This window comes from Labrus bergylta, chromosome 10 (assembly GCF_963930695.1).
Source record: "Labrus bergylta chromosome 10, fLabBer1.1, whole genome shotgun sequence".
NCBI lineage: Eukaryota > Metazoa > Chordata > Actinopteri > Labriformes > Labridae > Labrus > Labrus bergylta.
Window position 1 is genome coordinate 20,622,919 of NC_089204.1, and position 27,593 is coordinate 20,650,511.

The 27,593-nt window shown below is 40.1% G+C and overlaps 2 protein-coding genes across 2 annotated transcripts in view; both read right to left on the minus strand.

Moving 5' to 3' along the window:
- The window catches only part of adam12b (ADAM metallopeptidase domain 12b), a 76,147-nt gene extending 70,422 nt beyond the window's left edge, over positions 1 to 5,725 (minus strand). The window contains exon 1 of the mRNA XM_020639209.2: positions 5,162 to 5,725. Coding sequence (XP_020494865.1) covers positions 5,162 to 5,276 — 115 coding nt within the window. The 5' untranslated portion in view covers positions 5,277 to 5,725. The remainder of the gene's footprint in view (positions 1 to 5,161) is intronic.
- Positions 5,726 to 6,163: 438 nt separating this feature from the next.
- On the minus strand, positions 6,164 to 26,079 carry LOC109987936 ((E2-independent) E3 ubiquitin-conjugating enzyme FATS-like). Its single transcript, XM_065959427.1, has 7 exons — positions 23,951 to 26,079; positions 21,307 to 22,417; positions 17,464 to 17,627; positions 15,283 to 15,463; positions 12,539 to 12,602; positions 11,887 to 11,986; positions 6,164 to 8,766 (listed from the first exon to the last, which is right to left on the minus strand). The coding sequence occupies exons 1-7, from the start codon at positions 24,008 to 24,010 to the stop codon at positions 8,737 to 8,739; spliced, it is 1,710 nt and encodes a 569-aa protein (XP_065815499.1). The 5' UTR covers positions 24,011 to 26,079; the 3' UTR covers positions 6,164 to 8,736.
- Positions 26,080 to 27,593: the final 1,514 nt, after the last annotated feature.

Sequence of the window (27,593 nt, forward strand, 5' to 3'; positions counted from 1 at the left end):
CAACAGTCATTCAAGCTGTCTGCTGAAAGCTTTTCTTTCTTTTCCATGCTGAGTGTGAAATAAGACATTACTCAGCATCAACTGCATGGATAGCTATGTAGTTGAGTCATGACATTCACGGCTCTCTCTTTGACTTCTAAATGACATTTTTTGATCCCCAGCCTTCTATTCTGCACCCCGACATCGAATTTGCTTTTTGTAAGGATCGAGAGATCACAAATTGTAGTGGGCTAAGCAAAAAGAACATCTGCCTTAAAGACCTTTCTGTACAAAGGTTTTCATTTCATGAAAGACTCTCAAACAAGCTTCTATTCCCTCAATCAAAACCTTCCACAAAGTAATGGTTTATGGTTTAAAAGCATGGCTGAACTCTTATGTCTCACAGTCAATGCACTAACATGAAGGTGTAATGACCTGTTTGTTGTGAAATTACTGAGGTGGGGTGACTCAGCCTGATGTGGAGCTAACGTGACTCGAGGCTTGTTGAGCATCAGTCCACTTTCTTCTTCTGTCCCTACTTTCATCCAGACAGAACCGGATATTTCATATGAAAGATGTGAAAGAAAAAGAAACCAAGAACGTAAGAATTCATATGCCTACCAGCTCAATCATGTTGTCTGCAAAAAACATCACTTAAAATCTCTGCTACATCTCCACACCAAAATTCATTTCAGCTATGTGAACTGGCAATTTCATGTGCTGTACCCCTCGCAAGTCCAATACCTGCTTTCAATCTGCATTCTAGCAAAAATAAACAACCTGATGTTCACAAATACACGGTGGCTTTCCACCCATCACATATTCTTTCATTCTTCTTTCTTCGCTTCACAGAATATCAAAGAAAATTACTTATCCAACAAAAATGTCTGCACTTTACAGGAAGCATGATACATACAATCACTGCAGTAAATGGATAAAAGGCAGGTAAAGAGCTGCCTTTGCACCTTTCTCTCTAGTAACTCTCTGAAGGCTGAGGCTACAGATAGGTGGAAAATAAGGCCACCTTTATCCAGCACACCCAAGACTGACTGCTGTCTGTTAGGTGGTGGTCTGTTGCTTTGTTTTAGTCTAACATCCACGTTGCTCCCAGTCTAAACAAACTCATCTTTTACTTCCTCTTTCCCTCCCTCATTTTCCTCTTCTCGGTCATGACATGGGGATTTGCTCAGAGCATTATTCCATGTGTGTATGCTAGTATCTCAGATTATGGCACAGCAGTAAGCATCTCTGAGCTGTGCACGCCACTTGTTTGTGTGTTGTGCCTTACGCTGCCGTCTCATAACATCAGCTTATCTATTATCGCTGTGATCCCGTCATCCCCGGGCAGTGCGGCACGTGGGGGGACCAAGAGGAAGCTAAATCACCCTGATGGCTATAACGACCAATGATGCTTAACAGAGGGAAACGCTTCTGACTTTGTCGGTCCTTCCGTCATGGCTAACAAATCAATGCCCGCCTGCCCTCAAAATGTCAAGCGACAGCCACCCCAAGGGTTTGAAAGACAGACCAGGGTGAGGTTATTTCCTAAATGGCAGCCATACATCAGCATTCCACCTCAGACTGAATGATCGGTGTGAGTTACATCTCAGGAAACAGTCCTGAGATGCGGGCTGTACACCTAAGAGACCAAAAGGGACCGTGATTGAATTGCTGTGTTTCAGAGTGCTCAGGGAGCAGGTTTTATTCTACTCTCATCCAGTTTGTTTAGACAACACAGACATTATAATCTTTCTAATTAATTCTGTCTGATACTGCGCCCTGACCAGATAATATCCTCAAATCTAATCCAGGTCATTTGGTTCGGTCTCTAATTATTTATTGAGCTTCTCTCTGCCAGTAAAAAAAAAAGATCAGAACTCGTAAAACCAGTTGATATGCAGAGCAGAGACAGAGAGAGATAGCGAGACAGAAAGCCTGGAAGAGAGAGATTCATCAAAGTTTTGTAAACACAGCATGCTTGATTCTTGCCCCAAAGGAACTTTTTTTTTTTTTGCTTTTAACCTTTTTGAAACTAATGAGTGGAAAACCACTTCAACTATTGATTACCTGATTTTAACTTTGAAGATTCTTTGAGATGGACTGTTTCTTTTACTTAAATCTAATAACACCAACATTTAACCAGAGGTGCTGCTTTGAATCCAAGATGGAAAAGAAATATGTTAGTAATTTCAGATTCACTCCAGCATCCAACAGTCAACCATTAAATCATTTCAAGTGTTTTTAAGGTCTTCAGATGACAGGTGCCAGGTTCAAATATGACAGAGTGATATATTGTGAAGCATTTTGAATGCTAAAATGGCAATAAGTTCTTCTTGTATTACTCAACAACAGATTTAAATTTTTGAGGGAAGGTGTGTTTAAGAGCCTATAATTGGAAATGTATTTGGATTGCTTTCTTTGAAACTGCTTGTCGACGTTAACAGTGATTTCACTTGATTTTTTCCCGTAATAAAACTGATTAGAACAACAAGGATGAATACAACATGATAGTTTTAACATACCTCTATAAAAAGTCCTAATATAGTTTTTGAACCCCCCCCCCCCCCCCCCCCCCAGGTTGTTTATTGCAGCCTAGAGTTGGCACGCTTGTTTTTCTGGGGGTGCAGACTGTGGCTGATCTAGGCTGCAAATCTCTTGCAGTTGGACAAGCTTATGGCAGAAGACCAGGTTTGGCCGATTCTGGCAGGGCATTCATCACAAAGCTGGCTAAAGTCAGGCTAACAGTTGTGCCAGATTTAAGCCTCTGTGGAGCAAAGCCATTTTAACTTGTTTTGAACCCTTGCAACCCCTCTCCACTTAAACATGCAGGAGTCCGACTTATCATTACGATTAGAACTTGCCATTCACAATAGTATAAGGAGAGTTGACAGAGAGCCTTGTGAACAGACAGCTGAACAGCAAGACAGTTTCAGTGGATCATCTTAACTTTAAGATGGATGCATCAACATAAATCCAAGCAGTTGGACAGTCCACCTGGACAGTCCCGGAAAATAAACACTTCTGGGAGAGTGACAGGACAGCATAAATCTAAGTTTCCTTTTATCAGATTTGCCCTGTTCCTTCCTTTTCTAAGGAAGCTAACGTATGTTACATTGGGTCATATGTTGTGTAGAGGAGGACATCATAAAGTCAAATTATTCTCCTGTTTTAGAAAATTGCCATCTATGGTCACTGATGTCGGTAACCTCTTCAGGCCTTACATACTTTCAATGTTCTTCTCTCTCCCACTTAAACGATATCTGACAATGCAACAATATGCACTCGACAGAGATTGACAACAGTAAAGGTAAATCTGGTAAAACGTCTGCTGTAGTTGTCGACGACAGGTTTGTCCAGGAGTTCCATTTTTGGGGGATTTTTTTTTCCGCAGTGGCATGTTAAGTTGAGAATGTGAAGGGAGCAACTGTTTAAACTTCAGACCACTAGGACTCAGACTTTATTTGTTTAAATTACATGTCAAACCAATCCATGGATATACTATTTTAATTTCAAGCAGGCAAGCTAACCCCAAAATGCTTTCTAACAGACAAGTCATGGGATCGCTTTACATCCAAAACTAGGCCTGTTATGATAATGGATCAACAATATATTTTTTTTTTGCAATTTCAGGACCATTTATTTCAAAATAAAATAAATACGTACGCAGTTTTGAAATAAGTCAAATTTGGACTTATTCTTCCAAAACCTTTGGCTCAAATTATTCGGTTGTCTGTAAAAAACATCTATTAGCCTCAAGTAGCATGTTATCTTCACGTCACCTGGTTTACTGTGTGTTTGTATAAATGTGTTTGTGTGTAGAAACCGCCTGATCCCCGCCTACGGTAAATTCCCGACACAGATATCAGATGAGGACGGAGACAGCAGGACCAGAAATGACAGCAAAACATGTCAGCATATATTATTTGTTCATTAGGCTGAGGCACTTACAAAAGTCTTCTGAAGGTAGGAGAAAGCCTTGTGTTCATTTTGGTATAATGTTGGGGATAAGCTCTATCTTTACATCATAATATGATAAGTCAATAAGGATTTATAGGGTCAGGTCTAATGTCTAAATCCTCCTCCGTTAACATACACTGATTCTAACAATGATGTAGAGGAGCTGATGGAGAGTCTCCCTCTAGGAGAGCCTGGTTCATTATAGCACTGTCTCCACCCAGGTTTAAGATGCCAAGAAAACATTAAAGAGGCTAAAGTCAATGAAATGCTTCTCTCTCCTTTATTGGCTTATTTTCAGGGATGCTTAAAAGAAATGTACACTTAATGACACCACATCAGCCTTGATGTTTGTAAGCATTAATGTGGCAACAGTGATGTGCAATTATTGAAGAAAGCACCGAAATGAAATGCTATTAAAGTATTAAAACTGTTATACATTTCATCCTGAGGATTCTTCATTGGCAGATATGAGATTATAGGATAAGTTATTAAAGGAATTTTCTTTAAACATGTTTATAACTTCAGGATGTTGCACCTTATTTGCAAACTCGTCTAGATCTATTTACCACAGACACAGTTCAACTTTTGTAAAATACCATAATATCAAAACATTACTTTTCTGGGGTTTACAAATTGTTATTATTATTATTTTTTTTTCTGGTTGTGGCTTTTTTCTATTTATTTTATTTTTGTGGCTGTACAACATGCACAACATAAAAACACCTGTATACTGCCACTTGCCCTGTCCAATGAATAAAATAGCCAGCAGTTATTGCTGACTGGCTTATCATTCAGAAGATTCAGTTTAGCTGCTGAATAATAAAAAACATCCTGTGAGGTTTATGTTTACAACCTCAAGATAAGGCTGCATCCTCCTGGATGTTAAACTCATCAGTCCATTCTGACACTTCCCATTATTGTTCCGTCCTGGCAGAAAAAAATGGATTAAACAGTATTTTCCCCTTTACATGTCCCAAATATAGAATACACAAGACAAAGAGACAAGACAAGGCTATTTAAAGAGAAGTGTCATGTAACATAGAAAGTCTTAGAACGTTTTGAAAAATGAAATACTGCTATTAAAAAAGATAACCATATTTTGTGTATCTTCATAAACATGAATGAAATTCAATCCAAACAATCTTACAAACACCTACAGCACTGCATACAAATTAGCCAAATCACTAAAACTGACAATCTTATGACAGTTATGTTACCCACTCACCTCCTTGGATATTATAAACCGTGCTGTCAGCATTTTCAGTCGCCGTGGAAAGGCACCAGAAGCGGAGAGCGAAGATGAGAAAAGCAAAGTTCTTCCGCCGCCTCCAGGTTCTCATGATGCCCGGCGCTGTGTGGGCTGGAGCCGGGAGAAGGGCGCTCCGGTCAGACTACGATATTTATGCAGCAACGACCACTTCGGGGTGTTTACTTCAGGGACAGGATGAAAGTACAGGAAACACCCGGTTTCACAAAATAAAAACAAAACAAAAAAAGAAATTAAACGAAAGGAAAAAGCTTCTCCACCAAGACTCCAGAAAGATGCAGCAGATTGTATTTTCCAGAAAGATGCTGTCAAAAACTTTTCCTTCCTCCACCAGAACTCAGACCGGCAACGCTCCCGGAAATAACACAGGCTACCACTTCATGTGTTAACCAATTTTTTTATTTTATTTACATGAGTTGCTCATGTGGTAGAGATATGGTAAGGAGGAGTTGGAGAATCAGAATGAGGGGAGATTGGAGAATAGGGGAACTGGCTTGCCATCCCTTCTCGTACCGGAGCGTCCACACTTTGCCATGTGCGATTGAGACTCCGCGGGGTCCTAAAGTCAGACTCATTCCAGACCCAATTACTGTAGCTGTCAAATGCAATACTTCTGTTATGTCTTCAGTCACTTTCCTTTTTCTAATTAAAGAAAGACAGAAAGGCACCTCAACGATTACATGGAAGGGCTTAAAAGTCAAACTTCACACCGAAAAGACTGATGTGAAATCTTGATGTTGACCTGACATTGGATGCAGATGTTGGCCTGACGTCAAAACTCTGATTGGGCTGCTGTCAAAACCTGGAGTGGGCAAACGTCAGATCTATATATTATACATTTCCGTTAGTGGAGCAGGTCTTAATGTGGGACTGGAGGGTATGATAGAGCCTGGGGGCAGCAACAGAATAGGTCCTGTCACCTTTAGATTTTAGTCATGATTGTGGGACTGAGAGGAGTTGCCATGAGGATGACCTTAGTGACCTGGGGGCAAAATAAGGAAGGAGCAGATCTGTAATGAAGCCTATTGTGGGGCTAATCCATCAACATCTTTGTAAACAAACATTACGATATCAAACTCTATTTTGTACTACAAAGGCAACTAATGAAAAGTAAAACAATGCAAACAAAAAAAAATGTGTTTTTAATTTCAGGACCATTTAGGGACCCTATCTCCATTTGGGGCCTGGGGTGGTCAGCCCCACTTTGTCCCACTACGATGCTAATTTCCCTTAAAAGAGACCTCATTTGAGTTTGGCTTAGAGTGTATTTCGAAATACTTTCACAAGTGTCTCAAATCAAATCAATGAAGTCAAAATCAAGTTTGATTTGCATGACTTAGTACTGAGATTTGAAACAAATCTACGCATTTTACAAAATATATCATATATTAAACATGACTGTAGATTTGTAAGGTAAAGATAAACACAAAAAACCATTAAATTTGATTTCCAGAGTGACAAATATATATATATATATATTTAAATCAAAGGTAGTGCCTAAACCCCTTATTTCAAAAGACCAAATTGAGGGGATTTTTTTACTTCTCTCTGTTCAGACACACTCACACACATACATGAAAAACAAACTGTCTTCACCATGGCCCCATCTGTGTTGTGCACAGGCTACCCGGTCTACTCTTTTTTAGAATGCATGCTGCAGGCTTGAAAGTCACAGATGTCCCTGTTCAGGCATTACCTGAGAAATGTCCCAGTTTTGCCAGAGCTGACTTTGATTTAGTCATGTCCTTGAAAAACCTACAATATGTTAGTTTATCTCTGTGTCTTCATTTTTCATCTCAAGAGTCTAAACGAAGTGTTACACTAAAAAAGTCTTAATTTTCTGTTGTTCACATGCGCTGTCAGTGTTTTTTGTGTGTGTTTTGAAAGACCCCTTTAAGTTTGATGCTAACACTCTGTGCCATAATATCAATTATGAACAGTTAATATTCAATATTTTAATTGAGAAGACAACTTGTAGTGATACCACAATACTCGACAGACCCATTGCTAGAAAGACACCAGTGAAAATATGTCTCTGTGTGAAATGAACAACTACTAAACACAATCAGTTGCTCTGCCTCAATTAGCCCCGCAAGCTTTGCTAGTGTTCTCCTTTCTTAGCCAGACATATCAGGCTTGCCCTCAGGGTATCTGAGTCAGTCAAGGCCATTTGGAAGCCAGTCGTGAGGCTTCTGAAGACATTGTCCATTATGCGCAGATAGCAATGTGACATACACACATGATGCCTCACCGAGAGCGAGGCTGACTGACAGGAGCCTTTCCCCTCGTATATAACTGCCTGTCAGTCTGCTGCTCATCGTCTGGAACCAGCTGACATGGCAGGAGAGCAGTTCTCCCGTGAGGATTTCTCTTTTCAATGGCCTCAGTAAACAACACTGTTTATCAGACATGTTGCTTGCTTTTGGTTGCAAGCAATTATCCGGGATCAAACAGCATATAACTAAAACTTTGCATTTTTTGGGGGGTTTAAAACACTTGTTGCATTTACTCCAGAACAATCCACTCACCAAAACACTGACAAACCATATGTATTTATTCAGCGTGTTTGTGTAAGACCTACAGAACATGTTCTTCCCCTGTTCTCTCCTTATCCCAGCAGACTCTGTTTAAATGCCATTGAGATGTCAGTCACCTTTTCTGGCTAAATATGGACTGCGGTCACAAGCTTTGCGCTGGAGTCTCCTCTCTTATTACATTGTCATCCCTGGTTTGGAGCATATGTGACAAAGGCCCCCTTTCACAAGGCTCTGCGTGTCTCCTGAGTTCGATTAGCTTGGAATTCCTCTGTTCCAGTTGGGAGGATCCAGAGGCCTCGAGGCAGATGGGTAGTCAATGACGAAACATGGTTCTCCCCTCTGGATGCTTGAGAAGCACCCTAAGTACTGTACCAATGTCAGAGTCAAGGTGTTTTGCTCAGAGCACTGCGACTCAATTTCCTGTAGATTTTCTAGGAAGGAATGTCCTTGGAATGCTTTCATTTCATTTTGAGATACATTAGTAGGAAATGATATGGTCGATAAGGAATTAAACCATTAGAAGAGAAATGAGAAGAATGCTTTGATTAATGGGCAATGCATTACGTCACTGGGTGGACATTTAAGCATGGAAGACAGATGAAAAGCTGATGGCTTCAATATTTCATCTGTCAGAGCAGGTTTGGCTTTTTCAGTGTCTGTACAGAACAATTAAGTTAAAAGCATATAAACATCATATTTAATTACATCTCATGAATAATTTGACCTTGTGTCTTCATAATGTGTCAAGTCAAACCAGACAGATATGCAAATAGCGAAAACCACCCTAAAGCGGTCAACCTGATGACTAGAAACACTTGACAATGTCAGCAAAATAAATGTTTTCTTTATTTGTTGCACTTCTTTGCATTTGAAGCAGTTCAAGAACATTTTCAGCAGACCATTATAGAAGGAAGTGAGCTTTAATTGAATGAAACGACATGCAAAGGCACAAGAATTATTTGCATAGAGTTATGGAAAATGGTCAGTGTCTCTTGTTTATCTCTGCAGGATCTGGTCCAGAAGTTTCTGCAAAACAAGACAAACAAAACAATGCTACCATTATCTTCCTTTCCAAACAAACAAATCAAAAACCCATCCATCTGCACTCTTGTTTCCCCTTCTTCAATCTCTTAAGAGCTCTGCATCACACAGGAGCGACTCCTGCTGCTAAATTGGCTTCCACTTCCATCAGCCTCGCTCCTACGGTGTCCCAGCCCAGGTGGGGGGAATAATTCTGACTTTGCTATCCAACCAGACACCCCGCTATGCAATCACCCTCCTCTTACAGTAGCACCCGGCAGCTGGAATCTAATTTCAGCCAGTGTTAAAAAAAACAACAACAACCATCTCCTTAACCCTGCTCTATCAGACCCCACTGTGAATCCTCTCTGTGCTGTGTGTGTGTGTGTGTGTGTGTGTTGGAGAATTTCTGCCTCTAAAGCACACTTGACTCAGTGTTTATCGTGGAGGAACACACTCTTACCGTGGTTGAACCTGGCTAATAGCTTCATTTGAGAGGTGGTAAGGTCACCAGTCCCGCCTACTCCATTTCCTCAGAAAAAGAAAATGTTCTCTTAAAAAGCAATTGGACATCACCCTAAGCTCCATAGTTGCTGGCTGTGTCAGTAAACCAAACAAAACAGATATGCTGTAGACTCACTGCTGCCATAAGCAGGACAATTGTTGGAGGCCCAAGCATGAGCACGTCCAGGGGGTGGCATGGCTCCCCATATAAATTCTGATATGCCACCCCAGGAGCTGCTCCTTAAACCTAAAATATGATTGGCTATCCTGTCTGGGGCACTTCTTATGTTGAAACAACATGATTAGGCTTCCAGTAGCTTTTGTTGCATTCCAGTTTAGTCATTTTTTCTTTTTTGGTTGTTTACCATTTGACTTTTGGGGATACTTCCTTTTTCTAAAGATTTATTTTTTGTCTTTTTGTGCCTTTTTTTTTTTTAAATTTGAGAGATAGGACAGTGGATTGGGTCAGAAATGGGGGAAAGAGGAGTGGGGAACGACATGCAGGAAAGGAGCCACAGGTTGGATTTGAACCTGGGCCGCCTGCTTGGAAGACTACAGCTTCCATACATGGGGTGTGCGCACTAACCACTGCGCCACCAGTGCCCCAGGGATATTTCTTTTTGATAATAAAATAACCTATGAGTAATTAATCATGAAAAAATAAAAAAATTACGACCCCTATACATAGGAATATAACATCTGTATGACACCTCAATGTAAGTAGTTACAGTAGATATCATTAGTGGAGAAAGGGCTTGGCTGAGTCAACTCACAAGCGGGCGCATTATAGCTGTTTGCCTGGAGGCTTAAGGCCCGCCTTTAGCGCCGCCTGTTCCTCAATTGATTGAAAGCTAGGTGGAGATAACATTTCCAACAAGGTGACCACAGATCACTGGGTTCACAACACCTCTTCAGAAACTAATGAGTGACATTACTGAGAACCACTTCCATGATTTATTCAGTCTGTGGTGTGAATTCATATTTCATGCCACCCCTGCAAAAGTCAGTCCCCTGTTGGGAAACCCCAGTCATAGAAGTCATTCACCCCCTTGGGCTGAGGCTATTGAAATCATGGTTTACCTAAACATGAACAAGCCAATCACATTTGTTTATCTTTAAAAAATAGCTGTCGCAAAAACTGCTTCTACACATAAATAATCCTTTCCTGCACACACACTAACTGAAGCTGCCATGATTGTGTAATTATCTGTAAGACATTAAAGACATCTCTTCACAGTTTCACATCTCAACTGACTGGCAGCAAATTCATTGCACTCTGACACAGCATGTCCTCATAATATATCATTTACCACATACTCCTCACTGTTTCCAGTTAATACAGGTCCTGTGAATATTGTCAGCAGGGTGCAGAATAAGTGTTAATTAAGGTATTATTGTGAGCTTTGGTTTATACAGTGTTAGCTTAAATAATACTGTGGTATGAAGAAGAAAAAACACTTTGTGATGCAGTAACAAGTCATCCTTAGAGTTAATTCCTGATCTGATTGAAAGAAGACACTTGTCACAGACAAGCAGCAGATTTCAACTGAAATACCAGGAAACAGAAGAGACCAAAGAGTTGACCAAACACTTTATTTGTGCAGCAGTCCAGCAGGATAAGTTGCTTAAGCTGTGGCACACTGACCTCTGCTGGATGATCATTAAAGCATGTTTAATTTTATCCCCATGTATTCTGCTTTTTTACAGAGCCTCCCGTTTGAATTAAACTTTTATTCAGAGTATGTTTCAACTCGATTTGATACAATAACTTAAAAGAATGAAGAAAAAAACCCTCAAACTGTGTACTTAATTTTGTTACACTATATATTTGGATATTTGAGTTTTGGTCTAGTTTGCACTAATGTTATTTAAAAATATATATATTTTATGGTTCGTTTGTAAAATGTAGATGTTGTAAAGTTGCATCTACATCTGTTAAAAAAAAGCATTCCCTCTTGAACATGTTTTTCAGACGATTGCTATTTTTCTTAGCTCACGTGTCTATCCAAACAAAAACACTTCACACACAAGATATCTTAAAATGTTGATGCTGTACAATACAAAGATCATTTGCAGAAACAGATCAAACCAATACTTCAAATGAACAACTCCACATCAGTTATACATCAGTGTGGTACACTTACTGTGCCTGGAAGGGCATCAAACTGAGGAAGATCGTTAACAATAAGAATGAATGAAGCCCTAATATAACGTTCAGTCACTTTTTTAATTACTCCTGCCCACAATGCTAAGAGTCTTGTTGTCTGCCAAGTTTAGTGTTGCAGCATATAGTCTTAAATAGTGTAATATTGCATTGTATTACACAGTTTGAGATGTGATCACTAAAAAGACATGACAAGACACAGTATGTTATACATAACCAACCAGCTCCTCAGTATGAGTGTGACTTGAACACACGGAACAAAACATCTACACCTCTGAATGGAAGACTTTCTGATGTCAAAAAGGGACCTTGCTGTAGTCTATAAAAAAACATGGGATGCCTTCACAGCACATCACAGTGAAAGTGTGTGTTGAGTATTATGTTTAGTGAGTTTTCCAAGTGTGTGCGTGCTTGTTCCCTATCCTATAGAATAAGTAATCAAAGTCCCCAAAATCTACCTTTTTGAAGACTTCTGCTCGTACTCTGTTGCTTTGTGATACAGCCCTCTTTTTCTCCTCTTCCTTTTTCTTTGTCACCTCTGGCAGCTTGTTGTAAATCCTGCAGACACAAGAAAGGCAAATTCATACAGGGGGCAGGGGAATCTGGTATCAGGAGTGTGTGGGTGGCTGAGCAGTGCCAGCGGGTTGGCATACGAGAGACAAGGTATTATCTAGTGAGGCCACAGCCGGCGTAAAAAAACCTGGATGCACTGATAAACAGGTCGCACACAGACTCCTCTTTCACTCCCACAACTACAGCCAATTTGTTAAGAGATCCTCTGAGTAAGATAGTGTGCCCATTTGGAAAAAAAAAAAAAGATTCAATGGGCAGCCATAATCTGATCAGGTGTGCCTTTTCAGATAAGGCGTGAAAAAATATAGAGAAAGAGATAACGTTAACAAAGGCCACTTCATATCTCCTGTCAAGACATTTGGCCGTCAAAAAAATCTATTGTAGACGTACAGCATGTAAGGTGTGTGAATGTGCATTGTGTTTCTGCACAGCCCTGCATGCATGACAGATATGACATACAAGCTTGATGGATTGTGCTGAAGCTAGAGAAAAAAAAACATGCAAAGAGGGAGGCGAGATTTTGTCTGGAGAACTCACCGTCTGGACCTCAGCTGCATCTCTCTGCCGGATATAGACCTCTCTCTAGGCTTGAAAAGGTTATCTAGGACATGCACACATAAACACACACACACAGAAGAACACGCACAAAAACATCAGAATTACAAATCAGTATTAATATGTAAATGAATCCTGAATATGGTAATAAACACTGAGGGGCTGTGTGTGATCTCTCTTTTCCAGACGGATACACGTTTGAGCATTGACAAACACACACACGAGCACGCACACACGCACACACGCACACACACACACACACACACACACACACACACACACAAGGACTCAAAAATAAACACACACATGCCCAACAAAGCCATATCCAGTCCTGTTAAGTCGGACTACTCTGTCTCTCACAGATTGAACTGAAGTGAATCGGCAGAGAGCTTCTGCTCAGGTCAACAGCACCAACACTCTTTGTTCATAATTAGACTCAGACTTCAGTCAGGATCAGTGTGAGCTGTTCAAGGTTCCCACAGTAATTCTATGGCTCCTCCTTGACTCCTCCATGACCTTCAAAACTAAGTTTTAAGCCCTTCAACTACTTCAAGTTGTATGCCTTTATTACCGTTTTACATAAACTGCTGAATTTGCAGGAAAGACAAATTCATGTAAAAATCTGCTTTGATTAGAAACGTGTTACTGCAGGAACAATAAGATTGCTTTTAACAAATTAGTGTATCACGGATTGTAGATAGATAGATTGAAACTCTAATGATCTCAAGGGAAATTTTCCATCAAGCTGTTAAAAATCACACATTTTACGGAGGCAGATAGAGAATCAAACTGCAGGAGGGAATACTGTGTGTGTTTTCTCTTCAACATCACAAAGCATGGTCAGGGTTTACAAGTCTGGCAGCTTCAGTATGAGTGAAAGACATAAACACCACCACAGAGATTTTACACTGAATATACAGTACAGCAGCATTGTCTGCAGAGAAATGACTGCAACTTTATAAAAGTCTAAATCTAAGTCTCTTTAGAAGAGGCCAAGTTTGCTAAATGCAGAGGCACACATACACACACACACACACACACACACACACACACACACACACACACACACACACACACACACACACACACGCGCACACCCAGGCCTTTTTCTATCTAACTTGGTCATTTTCTATGAAAAGTGTTTTTCTTTCTGACAGCAACAAAATCACAGACAATATTTGTACGTTGATGGATAACGTTTTTTGACATTTCCATCTGTTCATTATCTATAATATTATCTAGTATTCATGGCTGGAGCCGATTCTAGCTGTCACTGGGAGAGATGCAGGGTACACTTAATCCCAGGGCTGACATATATACAATGCACTGAGGAAGCAGAGTGGGATTTCCTGGCACAGCATCATCAACTACCAAAGTGCATGAAGAGTGAAAGGCTAGATCAATGTGTTTCACCTTGTGGCCTTAACCATGACCCTGATGATGGCCACAAGCCGAAACGCGTCGGTCTAATTTGTTAACAAAGTTGATCTACATACTACAAGTGTTGCTGGAGTTTTTTTTGACCTCTTCTGACGTACAGTATATACAATGAAACACTTATGCTCAGACCAACTCCATACAGGTCATTTAGAATCCCCAATTAACTAAAGGAGCATGATTTTAGACTACAGGAGAAACCTTGAGTTCCCAAACAGAAGCCACGCATCATTAGGGGAAACATGCAAACTCCACACAGAAAAGCACCTTCTTGCTGTAAGGTGACAGCGTTCACCATGCACCAACTTGCAGCCCCATTTTTGACATATGCTAGTTCTCAATAGGCATTAGATTGCCCAAAATGATTTTCAATAAACAGCATACTGCCCTTTACTTTTTATCTGTTTGACAATTCTTCCTTTCAATGGGCCTCTGTGCTACTTGATTTTCTTTTATCTGCTTTTGTGAATTCATGTGTAGGGCATAATGCTTTCTTTTCTCTGATGACAAATACCTGTTTGATTTATTCTGACCTTTTTTTTTTAAGCTTCTGGCTATGGCACAATTTTACTTTGTATTGGATAAAAATAAAACAGATAGAAAACATCTTGAAGCGCATTACATTCTAGTCTCAACTTGAGTGTACCGCCCCTGCATGCAGAGCTTCAGGGAACAATGCTTTCACTGATCTGCAATACTAGATAACGGCCACCAGAGAGCAAAGTTGGATAATTGCCACAAGACTATAAAAAGAGAATAATATGTAAAATCCTGATTTTCATTCCACAGGCCAGCTGCGGTTACTGAGGTTAACAGGCGTAATCTGAGAAACAGAGCACATTTCTTCAAAAGATCACCATGATTCAAAATGGCAGGACCCCAAGTGCCATATTTTCTTATTTCTCAGCATAAAGTTTGACTCAAATGTTGGTCACTCTCCAGAAAATCATGAAGAGAAGCATTAATCTCAATAGTCAAGGGCGAAGCGGTTCAACGATGGTGAAAGATGGATTTTTAAGACAAGGAACTGCTTTTTTTTAATCCTGGGAGACACTCTTAAAGGGCTACACTGACTTTTTGCTGTCATCACCAGGCTGACTACCATAATTCCTCTTCCACATGACCCAGAATCCTCTATTTCATGACCTACAACCGATGGTATGTTGCTGTCTTCATGCCTGAGACTAGGACAAACCCTTCTGATTGGCTGTCCAGTGACCAGGAGACATTGAATCGTATTTTATTAAAGGGGTTACTTCTGCTCAGCCAGGTTATCTCGTTGCTTTTACCGCTAAGTGGATCAGGTGTTGTGCACTTCCTCCTTTGTCTGCATCCCTCCTCCCTCAGGTCCAGCACCAGGTCTGGATTGGACTCCTGCAGCTCTCTCCTCCTCATAGCCCTCTTCTCCAACCTCTTCAACCGACCTTGAGATCGGCTGATGAAGTCTGGCCTGAAGAGCTCCAAAGCCTCCTGGGGTGGAGAGAGAGAGAGAGATAGAGAGAGAGAGAAAGGTGGACATAGTAAGCTTCTTGTTGGCGGTGCGAGAACAGTACAACTCATAGACACTAATCCTGCTGAGAGAAAGTAAGAAAATCTTCACTGGGTTTAAATCTATTCTGAAATATCCTTAATCTATTCCTTAACCTTGGAGAATCCTCTTCACAGTCGTGTAATAGCTTGGAGGTGCAGGCAACATGGTAATATTATGCTCAGCTTTAGTGGGGATAAAGGTAAGAGAGCTTTTCTCACAGGGGGAATCGGAATCCTTTAAAAAAGCCTCACAAACCTCGGAGGATCTTTAGCCCCTCGCTACGCTGAGATAAAACTTGTTACATTAACTCAGTTGAAAGAAATACTGGATCAAATGAAAAGGAGGAAGGCGAAAAGGAATGAAAAAGTAAATTGTGTAATTATTTAAGATTTCTTCTCTACTTGGCAGAGGCTGTGACAAACACAGACTAAAGGAAAAAAATCTCTCCAAGTGTAAAAAATCCCTCTTCCAGAGATGCTGCTGCTGCTGTGATGTTTATTCCAAGAGTAAACACATCCAGATTCTCCCTAGTTGTGTGTGTGGGAAATGTTAATTGAAATAGTCTATCATTCCTTTGGTTTTTAAAGGTCCCATATGACATATATACTTAACTTTTTCATACATAAGATTGTCAACCTGTCATACTTTGTGTAAAGCTGTTGATGAAATGTTCTTGACCTCTTCTTTGACCTTTGGGTTGCCAGTTTGGCTTCTTTACTTCAGGGAATGATTTCCTGTTGTATTTTAATCCTCATCCACACTATTTATTACTATTCTCACCACTCTTTATTATTATGATTCAATAATTCTTTAGTTCAATTATCAAGGCAATGAAGTGCAGTCATTATAAACATCTAGTTTGGAACAAAAATGAAGACTTAAAGAAATTGATGTTCACACCATGGGTACAGCTACATTTCTTGCATCTTCCCATAATTTATCCTCTTTGACTAAATCTCTGCATTTTTTTACATGTAGCCATTTAGCACAGTAGTGATGGTTTTTTGTTCTGTGTGAATATTTTTAATGTTTGTATTATTATTACTTTATATACGTCTTTTGGGGGGTTCTTTAACCAATACTCCATTCACAGGTTTCTACCACAGCCCTCTTACACCTTTGTATTCTATTCAAGTATTTCATACTTTTTAGTTTGTGTTTATCATAAGATAAGATTAGATAAGATAATATTTTCAGTTTTTAAGTTATTTATTTGGCCCTTTTGCCTTTATTAGATAGGAAAGCTGAAAAGAGACACTAAATGTTGGGAGGGGAGAGAGGTGGATTACATGCAGCAAAGGGCTCAGGTCGGATTCAAACCCACGGCTACGAGGGGAAGAATATAGCCTCTGTACATGAGGCACATGTCATAACCTCTTGGCTATCTGGCGCCCAAATGTTCCACGATTTTGACAAGAAAGAAGAACGCATAGCACAAAAATGTGAAATGACTTGTTCTGCTGCATCAATTGTAACCCCTCTTTAAATTGTGTCTATTGCAGGTCAAACAGTGTTGCAGTCTATAGTTTTTCTAATGGACATTTTATGGAGCTTTTGGTCATAACTTGTGGCCTTCATCACTAAGATGCTTCAGTTGTTATTGACCCATCACTATATAGAGAGACAAGTTACGACCTCCCCTATATATATGATCACTGTTATGGCATGACCCAAGTTCTCAACTCAGGTCACATGATTGAAGTTGTCATGGAGATGGATTGGCTTCAATCTGTTGATGAAGGACACAATATGTGTCTCAAAGCTGCAGGAGCTGCATAGCATTTTGAAGTGAGTGTAGCAGCAAATGTTTTTGTCAAAAAAAAAAAAAAATCCTCAAAAGGTCAAAGTAAGGTTTGCTTTGAAGCTCCATGTTGCTTCTTGTGTTCTTTTTGTTCTTTATTAAAAAGGACAATAAAGGTAAGAGAAATGTGGCTCTTACTTTGAGGCTGAGAGTTTGGGGCGTTTCTTCCAGAGAATCAGCCTTGCAACTGGAAAAGGTCTTTTCTGAAATGAAAACTTTTGGAGGCTCTGCGGAACTGTCTTGATCTTGTCGCTCCTTTGTCTCGTCACTTCTTGTTTGCTTGCTCCAGGTCCTGGAGTCCACTTGAGAAACATAGTGAGAAGTCAAATGAGTGTGAAATTTAAAGGCAGTGTTGGTCATTTTCTCCAGGTACACTTTTTAAGATATTGGTTGAATACTCTGACAGAAATGAATAACTCATGTGCTCTGAAAAAGGAACGAAGAAAATCTGTCATCTGTAGCAGTTGTAAGCCTGTAAAAACTTCGACCAATGTCTGACACGAGGTACCAATCTGATGAATCAATCAGGCCTCCCTGTCTCCATGCTCCTTCTCTACCCCTTGCGAGCACGAGCCCTCACTCAAAGCGCGTCACCGATGACGGAGTTCATACTCTGAGTTCACTTACCGCTGAATGAGACGTGAGACGGCGTAGTTTCTACACAATGCAAGCGATGAGCTGAGGTCCACTTCTGGATGCATGCCGTTACTTTTGAGGGAGCAAAGAGGGGAGGGGGCGGGTGTTGACGGCACACAGAGGGAATGCAACTTTGAAAATCATGCTAATTTTAGAAAAATTACCAACCCTGCCTTTTATTTTGACACATCACATCCTTGTCCCCTGGCTAAAAAAATGAGTAAGAAAGCTGATTGGAAGGCAAAGAGAGAGACAGTTTTCCAAGGGAATGCTAATTTGAAGTAGTAAGTGTTTTGCAGATTGTTTATATTCCTCAGACGGAATCCACACGTCATATGCTCCCCCCCCCCCCCCCCCCCCGAGACTTGCCTCTTGTGATCCGGACAAGCAGAAAAACAAACAAACCTCGAACTGACCCTACCCTTCCAAAGAGAGAAAAAACCACAACGAGGGAACATGAGTGTGGCCTATGAATAATGTAAAAAGATGACACTGTATTCACTCTGGCCCCTGTAACCCCCATTCCTCTATACCTTTTGAAGAATGTATATCTCCACTGAATACTCTGCCATGACCATGTTGCGTGGAGATAAAGCATCACGTCATGCTCTGAAAAGCGCACACCAAAGATGTAGTGTCACTGGTCAAGTTATTGCCTCAGGATATTTCTCGCTCTTTTGGTATTAGAATAAATGCTGTATATTGCTTTTGTTGGAGCAAAACGAAAGTATAGAGAGGAAAACAGGGGGGGGGGGAGGGGGGAGAGACTGCTGGATGGTGCAGGAAAAGAAATGTTGTAATGAGAGGAGAGAGTGGTTTAATAATTAAAAAGTGTTGTGTTGCAGCTGTTTTCCTCAGACAGTCTGTGTAACACGGAAAGCAGGCAGGTATGACTCTGAAACTGCTTCAGGCAGTGACATCACATATTTGAGTCCTGCTGCCTGTCAAATCCACTTTCAGTACTGGATGGGTCTGCTCACTGCACCAATGATTCAGTAGATGTAATTTTCTCTCTGCATGAAAACGTATGGCTCTCTGAAAAATCTAAATCAATTCAGTTCTCTTAGCCTCGCTGCTATATTACTTCATATTAACAAAAAGGTACAGCATTTTGGCAGGTACCATTTTTCTCTCCATCAAACGCAAAAAAAAACAACAGCACTCATGTCTAGTGTCTGTCAGTTATATAATAAGCTACAGCACATTAGCTTAGCTTAGCGATAGAAAAAAAGATGTAAACATAAAGGAACTTGGCCGGGGGCAGTGAATTTCTGATCCTTTGTTATTTTTAAAACTTTGCCTTTAGTTCAGATTAAATACAAGATATAATGTTTTTATATATAAACTTAGAGACTGTTGGCCTTATTTTGTCACTCCTGGGCAGAGCCAGTAGCTGTTTTCTATTTATACGATTTTTACATTTTACATTTACATTTTTATAGCCTAACCTTTATTTAATCAGGTAATTAATAATTAACACATTGAGATAAAAATCTATTTCACACGGCTGACCTGGCCAGGAGGGCAGCAGCACACTTCTTAAATAAAGATTACATGATAATGAAACAGTTTACAAACAATAAGTTAAGAGTAAACAACAATAAAAGGAGCAATATGTAAGATATCTACTGTATTAAATCATAAAATGACCTGACTATAGACATTAAGGAAACATGCTATGTTGAAGTGCTGGCTTCTCTGACAACAATGCAGCAGCCAGTGTGTCGTACTCCAAACATGTGTTTCCAGTCCGGCATGGTGCAAACCAACAGGTGTTGCAAATTATGAAACCGGGCAAGCGAACTGGTTCAGATATGACTGATTCTACCCAACCTAACAAGCCTTGGCATTTTTCAAATAAGCTCACTATTGGCGATGGAAAGAGGGTTAGAGCACAGAAAGGTTTCAGGACTGATGTGGCTGGCTAAACACTGAATCTTCCGTGTCCGCGACATGGCATCCTGTGTTTGAATTTGGACTGCAGTGTCAAATTTATTGTTATACAGTATATTGTTTTTTTAAGATTTTAAGCAAATCGGTTTGCAAATAAACTGCAGGAGTTGTGAACACAGAATAACAATTCTCAGTATAACAACTCTGTCAGATGGTCTCACGTTTTTTGTCACATAATAAAGAGCCAAAAGCTTCAAGCGAAATGAGGGGGCAGCAAAACTAAACACTCTTTTCCCGAGCTCTGTGCGGACACGAGGAACATACAGTTGAAAAACAGAGGAACAGAGACATAGTGGCTTTTGGATCTTTTGAGGCATGTTCATAAATAAGAAGGCGCTAAACCAAGAATAGCTTTATAAGTAAGACTAAGCCAGTGTTTATACTTGGGGTACCTTCAAGGATGTCCAATCAGATTTCGTAGACAAGTCACAGTGATGAGTAAATCATCTATAACCAGTAACTAATCTCAAGGCACTGTGCTACACAGCTAAGCAAAAGTAAGGATTGCCTGCTGAGGCGTGCAGATATATGTATCTTCTCTTTTTGTCAAGAAAGCAAATGAGAATATTTCCCAAAATGTTGAAGTATTCCTTAAAGATGACACAGTTAAAACAGTAGCTTAATTTAGTAGACCAAATATGCAGTGTCACATTGATTCTGGTGCTTTGGTTATCATGTACTGTATTTGTTATTAGCAGGGCACTTGACTGAGGTAAAAGGATAATAGATATCCCGAAAAATAGTAATAATGGATGCATATAAGGGGTCCATATAAAATACATACATACAGGCCCCCTAAATGTTATGCAACACCCCTGGTTATAATTTATATTACCATGAAGAGAGTCTAGCACGAACAGTTAAACAGGAGGCCACTCAATGGAATAAACCAAACTATGTTTCTTAAAAAAACTCTCATATACCCTTGATGTTATCCTGAATTGAATACCAGGAGACCCAGAGAATGATTATTTAAAAACATGCAAATTCTGTCCATTTTTAAACGTTTGCAGCCCACTGTTAATATATACAGTGGCAGATGTTAACTAAAGAGTGTTGTTCAGATAGGAATACATTTAAGATTTTATTTAAGTCTGCAGTTGTGTGTGTACCAGATGGGATTTATTTTTAAATGTGTGAATGTACAGTCGGAGATGTGTGGTGAATAGGTGTGGTTCTATTTCCAATGCATGAGAGGCAGAATGAAACAATCAAACTTTAGATCCTCTGAGACCACCTTGGTGCCTCATTCCACTTGCTGTAATACCTCTAAAGCCTTATCTACATTCACTTTAGAATATAGAAGCTACTGAAAGGTATATACAGATCAATTGATGAGGGGACTTTAGATTTTCACTTACTAAAGGAAGGTGATTCTGAGAAAATTCATACCTGAGCGGGTATTGAAAGTATGCTTCTTGTGCCTGGAATCGGTCCGGACAGGGAAAGCTGCCTCATCAGCATTCCCCTTCTGCCTTGCAGTCTTTGTGTTTGAGCGGTCTGTCCCTCTGAATGACAATATTCCTGAAGTAGCGCTCAAGCATTGTGTATCTGAACCATCCACCTCCACCTTCACACCACAAGCAGGTGCTATTTTCACAACCTTGTCGCCCCTGAGCTTTGGTAGAGAGCCTCTGCAGTGGCCCAAATTACTCTCTTGGTTATTGCATTTGTAGCCGTCCAATTTGGCCGATCTGGGTCTCCCGTAACCCAAATTTGTTTTGGCTACTTTGCTTTTCGTAGCATATCTTCGGCAGGATGAGCCACCGAGGCGAATAGAAAAGGTTGACCTGAACAAAGTGGGTTGACTTGCTCTTCTTTCCTCCAGTCCCACAAGGGAGATGCAAAGTGACTTGTCCAAAAACAGAACAGAGCTAGTAGACCTCAGAGGCACCTCCAGATGGACACAGGACCTGTAGGAAGGTTTCGAGGACAGATCTATTAAAGAGCAGCCCATCACATCCTCCTTTCTGTTGCTCTCTGTGTGGCTCTGTCTGTGTTGAACAAGTTGTGCTTTCCTCTTTCCCCAATCTCTCACTGCCAACCTATCAGCTGGTGAGTAGGCCTGTCTGAAGTTATTTGAGGTTACAATAGTAGAGTTCTGTCTGCTCAAGTCCGGCTGGGATTCTGGGACTCTCATTCTGCTCGTGGGTAAGATTCCTGTTCCAAAATGTTCGTTATGTGCAGAGAATACCCTCAAAGGCTGTCTTTGAGAGGATGGGCACAAAGTTTCCCGAGAGGTGGAGAATGAGCGCAGAACCTTCCGGGATGTGATGGTAATGGAAGAAAATGCTGTCTTTGGACTCCTTCCCAGCACATCTGGGACACTTGCAGACCTGGACAGGCTAGAAACACCACTGTAAGATCCTCTATCTGCAGTCTGAGAGAAGGCAGAGTGTGCTATTGCTTGAAGAAACACACTCTCCTTCTGCTCTGGCCCCCGCCACACTCCCCATGACAGCACATTCTTGTGCAGTGAAGCAGCAATATCCTTACTTGAGGCCTGTGAAAAGAGAAAGAAAAGACAAAGCTTCATATCAGAATTGAGCTTAAAGTGTGCAATTGACTCCTCTGTAAACTAAAAGATTTTCAACTCAAAATTAAACCGAGAAAGACTACAAATACAAAGATATCAGCCACTGTGAAATCTTTGGAAGCACTTATTATCTCCTCTCCTCTCCTCTCTGTGACCTTTTTCTGTTTCCATGACAATGTGTTGTTTGATGGGCAGCACTGAGTGACAAATTATCAAAATAAACAACTAAAATGTATCTCCTGACAAAATCAAATAAACCAAACTCAAGGGAATTTGATCTCTTGCTTGAATGTTATTGTAAACCAGATTAATGAACATTGGCAGACATCACCTGACAAGATAAGCTATCACACATCTTATGGCAATGGCAAACAATTTTTCTTTGCTTGATATTGAGACATAGAATTGTTGAAGTATATTTATTTCTAGTTGATAGTGATAAACATTGATATAGATCTCCTTCTTAAACATTTCTAAGAACTATCATTTAAAATGAATTTATCCAACCTCCAGTATTGAAAAATGAAGCCATGCGGATTTGCAACAGCCCCACAGTTCCTTAAGTGTCCACTTGAGCGTGACCCCAAAGAACCTGGGAGTCACATACACATGCATTCAACAATGCCCATTTTTACAGCAGAACGACCCAAAAAAAAGATTTTGGTCTGAATAGCTGATGTAACTCACAACTTGTAATTTTATAAAGGATAAGAGTTATGCAAAATTGGCGGCATGGCTGATCTGAATGCAAGCGGTTAACAGTCTGTCAGGTGGCCTGTGCAACACCTCAGCTCCACCTCTTTGCCTGTTTCCATTTTGACCGAAACTTGGGTTGAAACAACATTTTTATTATACAGCTGCTATCATCCGGCTTCAAAACATCTCTTCAGTGACCAAAGTATGACTGAGACGACTACCTTGTTTTATACTTTATGGTTATCCAATAGTAACCTCTGGGGCTTGAAAATGAAGGCAGTGAAGAATTTGCAAAAACTTCAGTTCCTCAAATGACCACTTGAGGCTGGCTCCAAAACTCCCAACTTTACAGCTGAATAAAGAAAAAATGTTCACAGCCAGATTGGGGTTTGGTCTCCAAAGATAATTTTCTCTTCAATGACAAATGTATGGGAGTAAAAATAATTACATAATCCACCAGTAAAAATTTGAATATCTTTAAGGTTATGCATAATTTAGGGTTGGCTGGTTTGAGCAACAGTCAGATGCTGCAAGCTGCCTGTTTGGCTTCACCAGTCAAGTCACTAAGTATCCACCATCTTATCCAAATATATTTACATCCAATAAACTAAAAGAGAAAATTATATTTCTTTCTCCATTCGTCCTCCTCCTCCTCCTCCATGGCAAACTATCAACATTTTATGATTTCAAATAAAATAAGTACACGACCCCCCTCTAATGACACAGTTAAGCAGTGTATCTGATTGCAGGAACAGTGTTTAGTAACTTTCCTGGTCATAGGTAGAGTACATCAGAGCTGTTTACCTCATTGATGTTGGGTGTCGATAGGCTTGGCGATGTCCAATTGCGGAAACCTCCTGACATCGACCAGCTGTCCTCTATGTTTTCATCCGTCAGTACTCAGCAGGAGAAGAAATATATATTGTTAACGAGAGAGTTGCTTCTGATTTTAACTCAGCTATAAACCCAACATGAAGATTTTCAAATTTAAGTGCACATAAAAAGCATATACTCGACTTGAAACACATGTATTAGATTTACCTACTCATCACTAAAGCCCAGATATCCTGTCACTGAAAAACATCTTCCTGCTAATACTTCAATATCACATTGTTGAGTTCACTTTAGCATTACATCATTTATTGCATTCTAAGAGCCATTTTCATTTCTACCTAAAACTCTCTCTCTCTCTCTCTTTCTCTCGCTCACTCAGCTGATGATGAGTCTCCTATATTGGTCATGTGCCTTGCTTGTGTGGCACATTTTTGGGTGATTCCTCACTACCAAACATTAGCTTAAATGCTTAGCACTATTGTTTCAGAGTCACTAAGTATTTCAACTCTTTTATTCAACTTTCAGTATAATTCACTTTTTCAGTCATGATACCCCAAGTGCACTGCTCTCAATTGAATTGGTGCGAACCCCAATACAGTCAATAAAACCAAGATTAAAACAGATGGCGGCACAAGCCGCTCTGAATAAACATGTCAGGAACACAGAGCATTCATTCTGTGCTACACAATGTCACAATGAGACCTCGCAAATTGAAGTCACGTCTTTGGCCTGTTAAGATGTTTACATGAATGGTGCAGTGGGTTTAATACAAAAAAAAGTAATTATTTTCCCCCCTGTGTGCTCTTCTTTGAGGTGATTCACATGGGATGGGAATGCAAGCTCCAACAGCCATACGGAAATAGAAATGTATACATTTGCAGTTTCACCCCATTTTGCGTTTGATTTTATTTTTTTACCCAGCTAGAACGTGTAATTGGAGAAACAACAGCATTATTATAGTGTTGCACTCTATAAAAGAGGGGTGAATAGGAGTTTGTTTGTGAGAGAGAAAGGGACGGTGAGCAGGGACCCTGAGGGGAAATTCTACCTGACATGTGGAATTAAACAAGGTATCCTGAACAAAACTCAACAAACAATGGAGACGAAGGGTGACACGAGTCCGAGCAATTAAGATGGATAGGTTTTTAACATCCATTTGTACACTGTAGGAAAGAAATATGCAAATATGACTGCATATACGTTTGTCTATATTGCTACAGACAGGAGACAATTTCAAGGACAAACCAGAGTAAATCAGTTCGGAAACACAAGAAATGCAGATGCTTCCGAAGAGAACAAGGACTCGCTGTATGGAAATGGAAATGATGCAAATCATATGCAATTGTGTGGCCTTCACACTCATCAGAACTCAACTGAAGACATTTGGGAGGACGTGTTAGACAGCTCCTTACGCCCCTACAGGGAATATCTTAAGGGAGAATGGCGTTCGTGCCTTATTGAGTTCAGAGACTTGTAGAAGCTACAACAGGAGATATTGTTGAAGCAGTTCTGGAGACTGGATATACTGTATTGTATGTACAAGAATATTCTATTTCAAATCAGCCCTTTTTTCCTACAGTTTAAGTCTCCTTTTAAAATCTGACAGAATTAGATATTCCATCCAGACAGCAGAGGGTTCAGTGCTTTGGTCCAGGAGGTGGTGTATTGGCATTATGCTGCTGACCACCTTTTGGGTTCCTGAGCCATGTTTCAATAGAATGAGCTACTGCCACCTGTTAAAGCTTATGCCCCCGTCCAAAAGCTGTTAAAACACAACAAAGGGCTGCCTTAGGTTGCACTTGGTGGCTTGTTCTTTGATTACACAAAAAGGGGGGCATTTAAGTTATTGAGTCAATCCTACACACACCATCCTGCAACATTAAATACATGCTGGTCTATCCTCAAATGCATGCTGGCAATCATACAAACAGGCTGGGTAAAAGCGACAAGAAATGCACGTTATCCTCTTTGAATTTTATGTGCTAAAATCTACACAGCAGGGTTTTTAGCATATTACACATCCGTTAAAAAAACCCATTAAGGATGCATATTTGTGATTGACCTTAAAGATTTATGTCATTGTAGCCTATGAAGCGCTGGAAAAATCCATACACAGTCAAGCACATCTTTGACTTTGGACTTGACACATGATTTGTCGTCATAAATTGTAGAAAATACCAAGCCATACTATTTAAAGCTAAACCTCATTCACTAACGCATGCCTCTGTGAGAGACATAAAATAGCATGCAAGGGGTGCATGAGAGAAAACATGCGAGTGGTGCATGAGAGAAAATATAGAAACATAGTGTTTCCGAGGGAGACAGATAGAGTGACAGTACAGAGAGAGCGAGAACAGAGTTTGTTCTTGGCTGATGTGACCATATGCCTATTGTCGCATGCATGGAAACCAGTGATTGAGTAAACCTTTGTGCTTGTGACAGTGCCAGGCACAGGAGAGGGGGGCCATGGGACCTACAGCTGGTTAGGAAGCAGACAGGCTGTGCAGAGCTGTGGGTGTATGAGAGATAAACCCATCAGCAGAGCCATTGTTGAAATGAGGCTCGCTGTGGAAACTCTGGGACAAAATGCTCATCTTCAGATGTGTCATGTTAGCTCGGGATATTTTTGTCATGCATCAGTCTTATTATCCTGCAGGTATATATTAAGCTCAGAGTATTTTAGAATCATCTGCTATTTACCCCCTTATTTATGGGAATGAAATGTATCTAATCTATCTAATTTAGCATTTAATACCCGGTCAATTTTCTTCTTCTAAAAACACTCATTATTGAGCATTATATCTAAGATTACAAATATAACTCACATGCCATAGAATTCATTCTCTTTGTATGTTTTTTTTTGTAAACTGTAACATTCTGCTTTCTGTATTAGATCAATTTTTCCAAATGAGTCAAGCGTGCTGTAATGGTCCTGACTGTGGGTCACTGGAATGTGGTCACATGGGACTTAATCTGTTTGAATTCACAGTAGGAAAACATACCAGTGGTCTCCAGAGAGTTATCTGTCCGTATTCAACATTTTGCTCTCACCTGAGACTGCTAAAACAACCATTGAATATTACACAGATATGTGGCGTTGCACATACATTTATTGATTATTTGTTTCATCACTTCCACAGTTTGTTTTTAGTGCTGTTTCTCCGTCGGGTTTTCAGCAGGGTTAAAGGAAAACAATTACCAGCCTGATTTTTCATGAGCCATGAGTGTGTAGCATTGGCAATGGAAGAAAATGTAAATGGTCATATCCATTTCAAATCTGTACATTTCTTCCTTGTGATGATCCTACCAACTTGTTTTTTTTAATCATTCTTTCTTTTTTATTGAAACACCATCAAATTACAGGCAGTACAACAACCTAGCAAATTTATCCCTCTACCCCCCCTCCCCCAGTTCCAACATTGATAACCAGTTGGATCAGTATGTTATTCAGTGGATGCATTCATTTTTTGTACATAGAAGACACTAAAGTTTAGAGATTGATTGATTTATTTCAAAGTGTTTTCAAGAGTAAACATGTTTTTTTCTCCAATTTAGAAGTATATATAGATATTGCACGCTTGGATGATGACGCTTTTGCTACACCCAATCACGT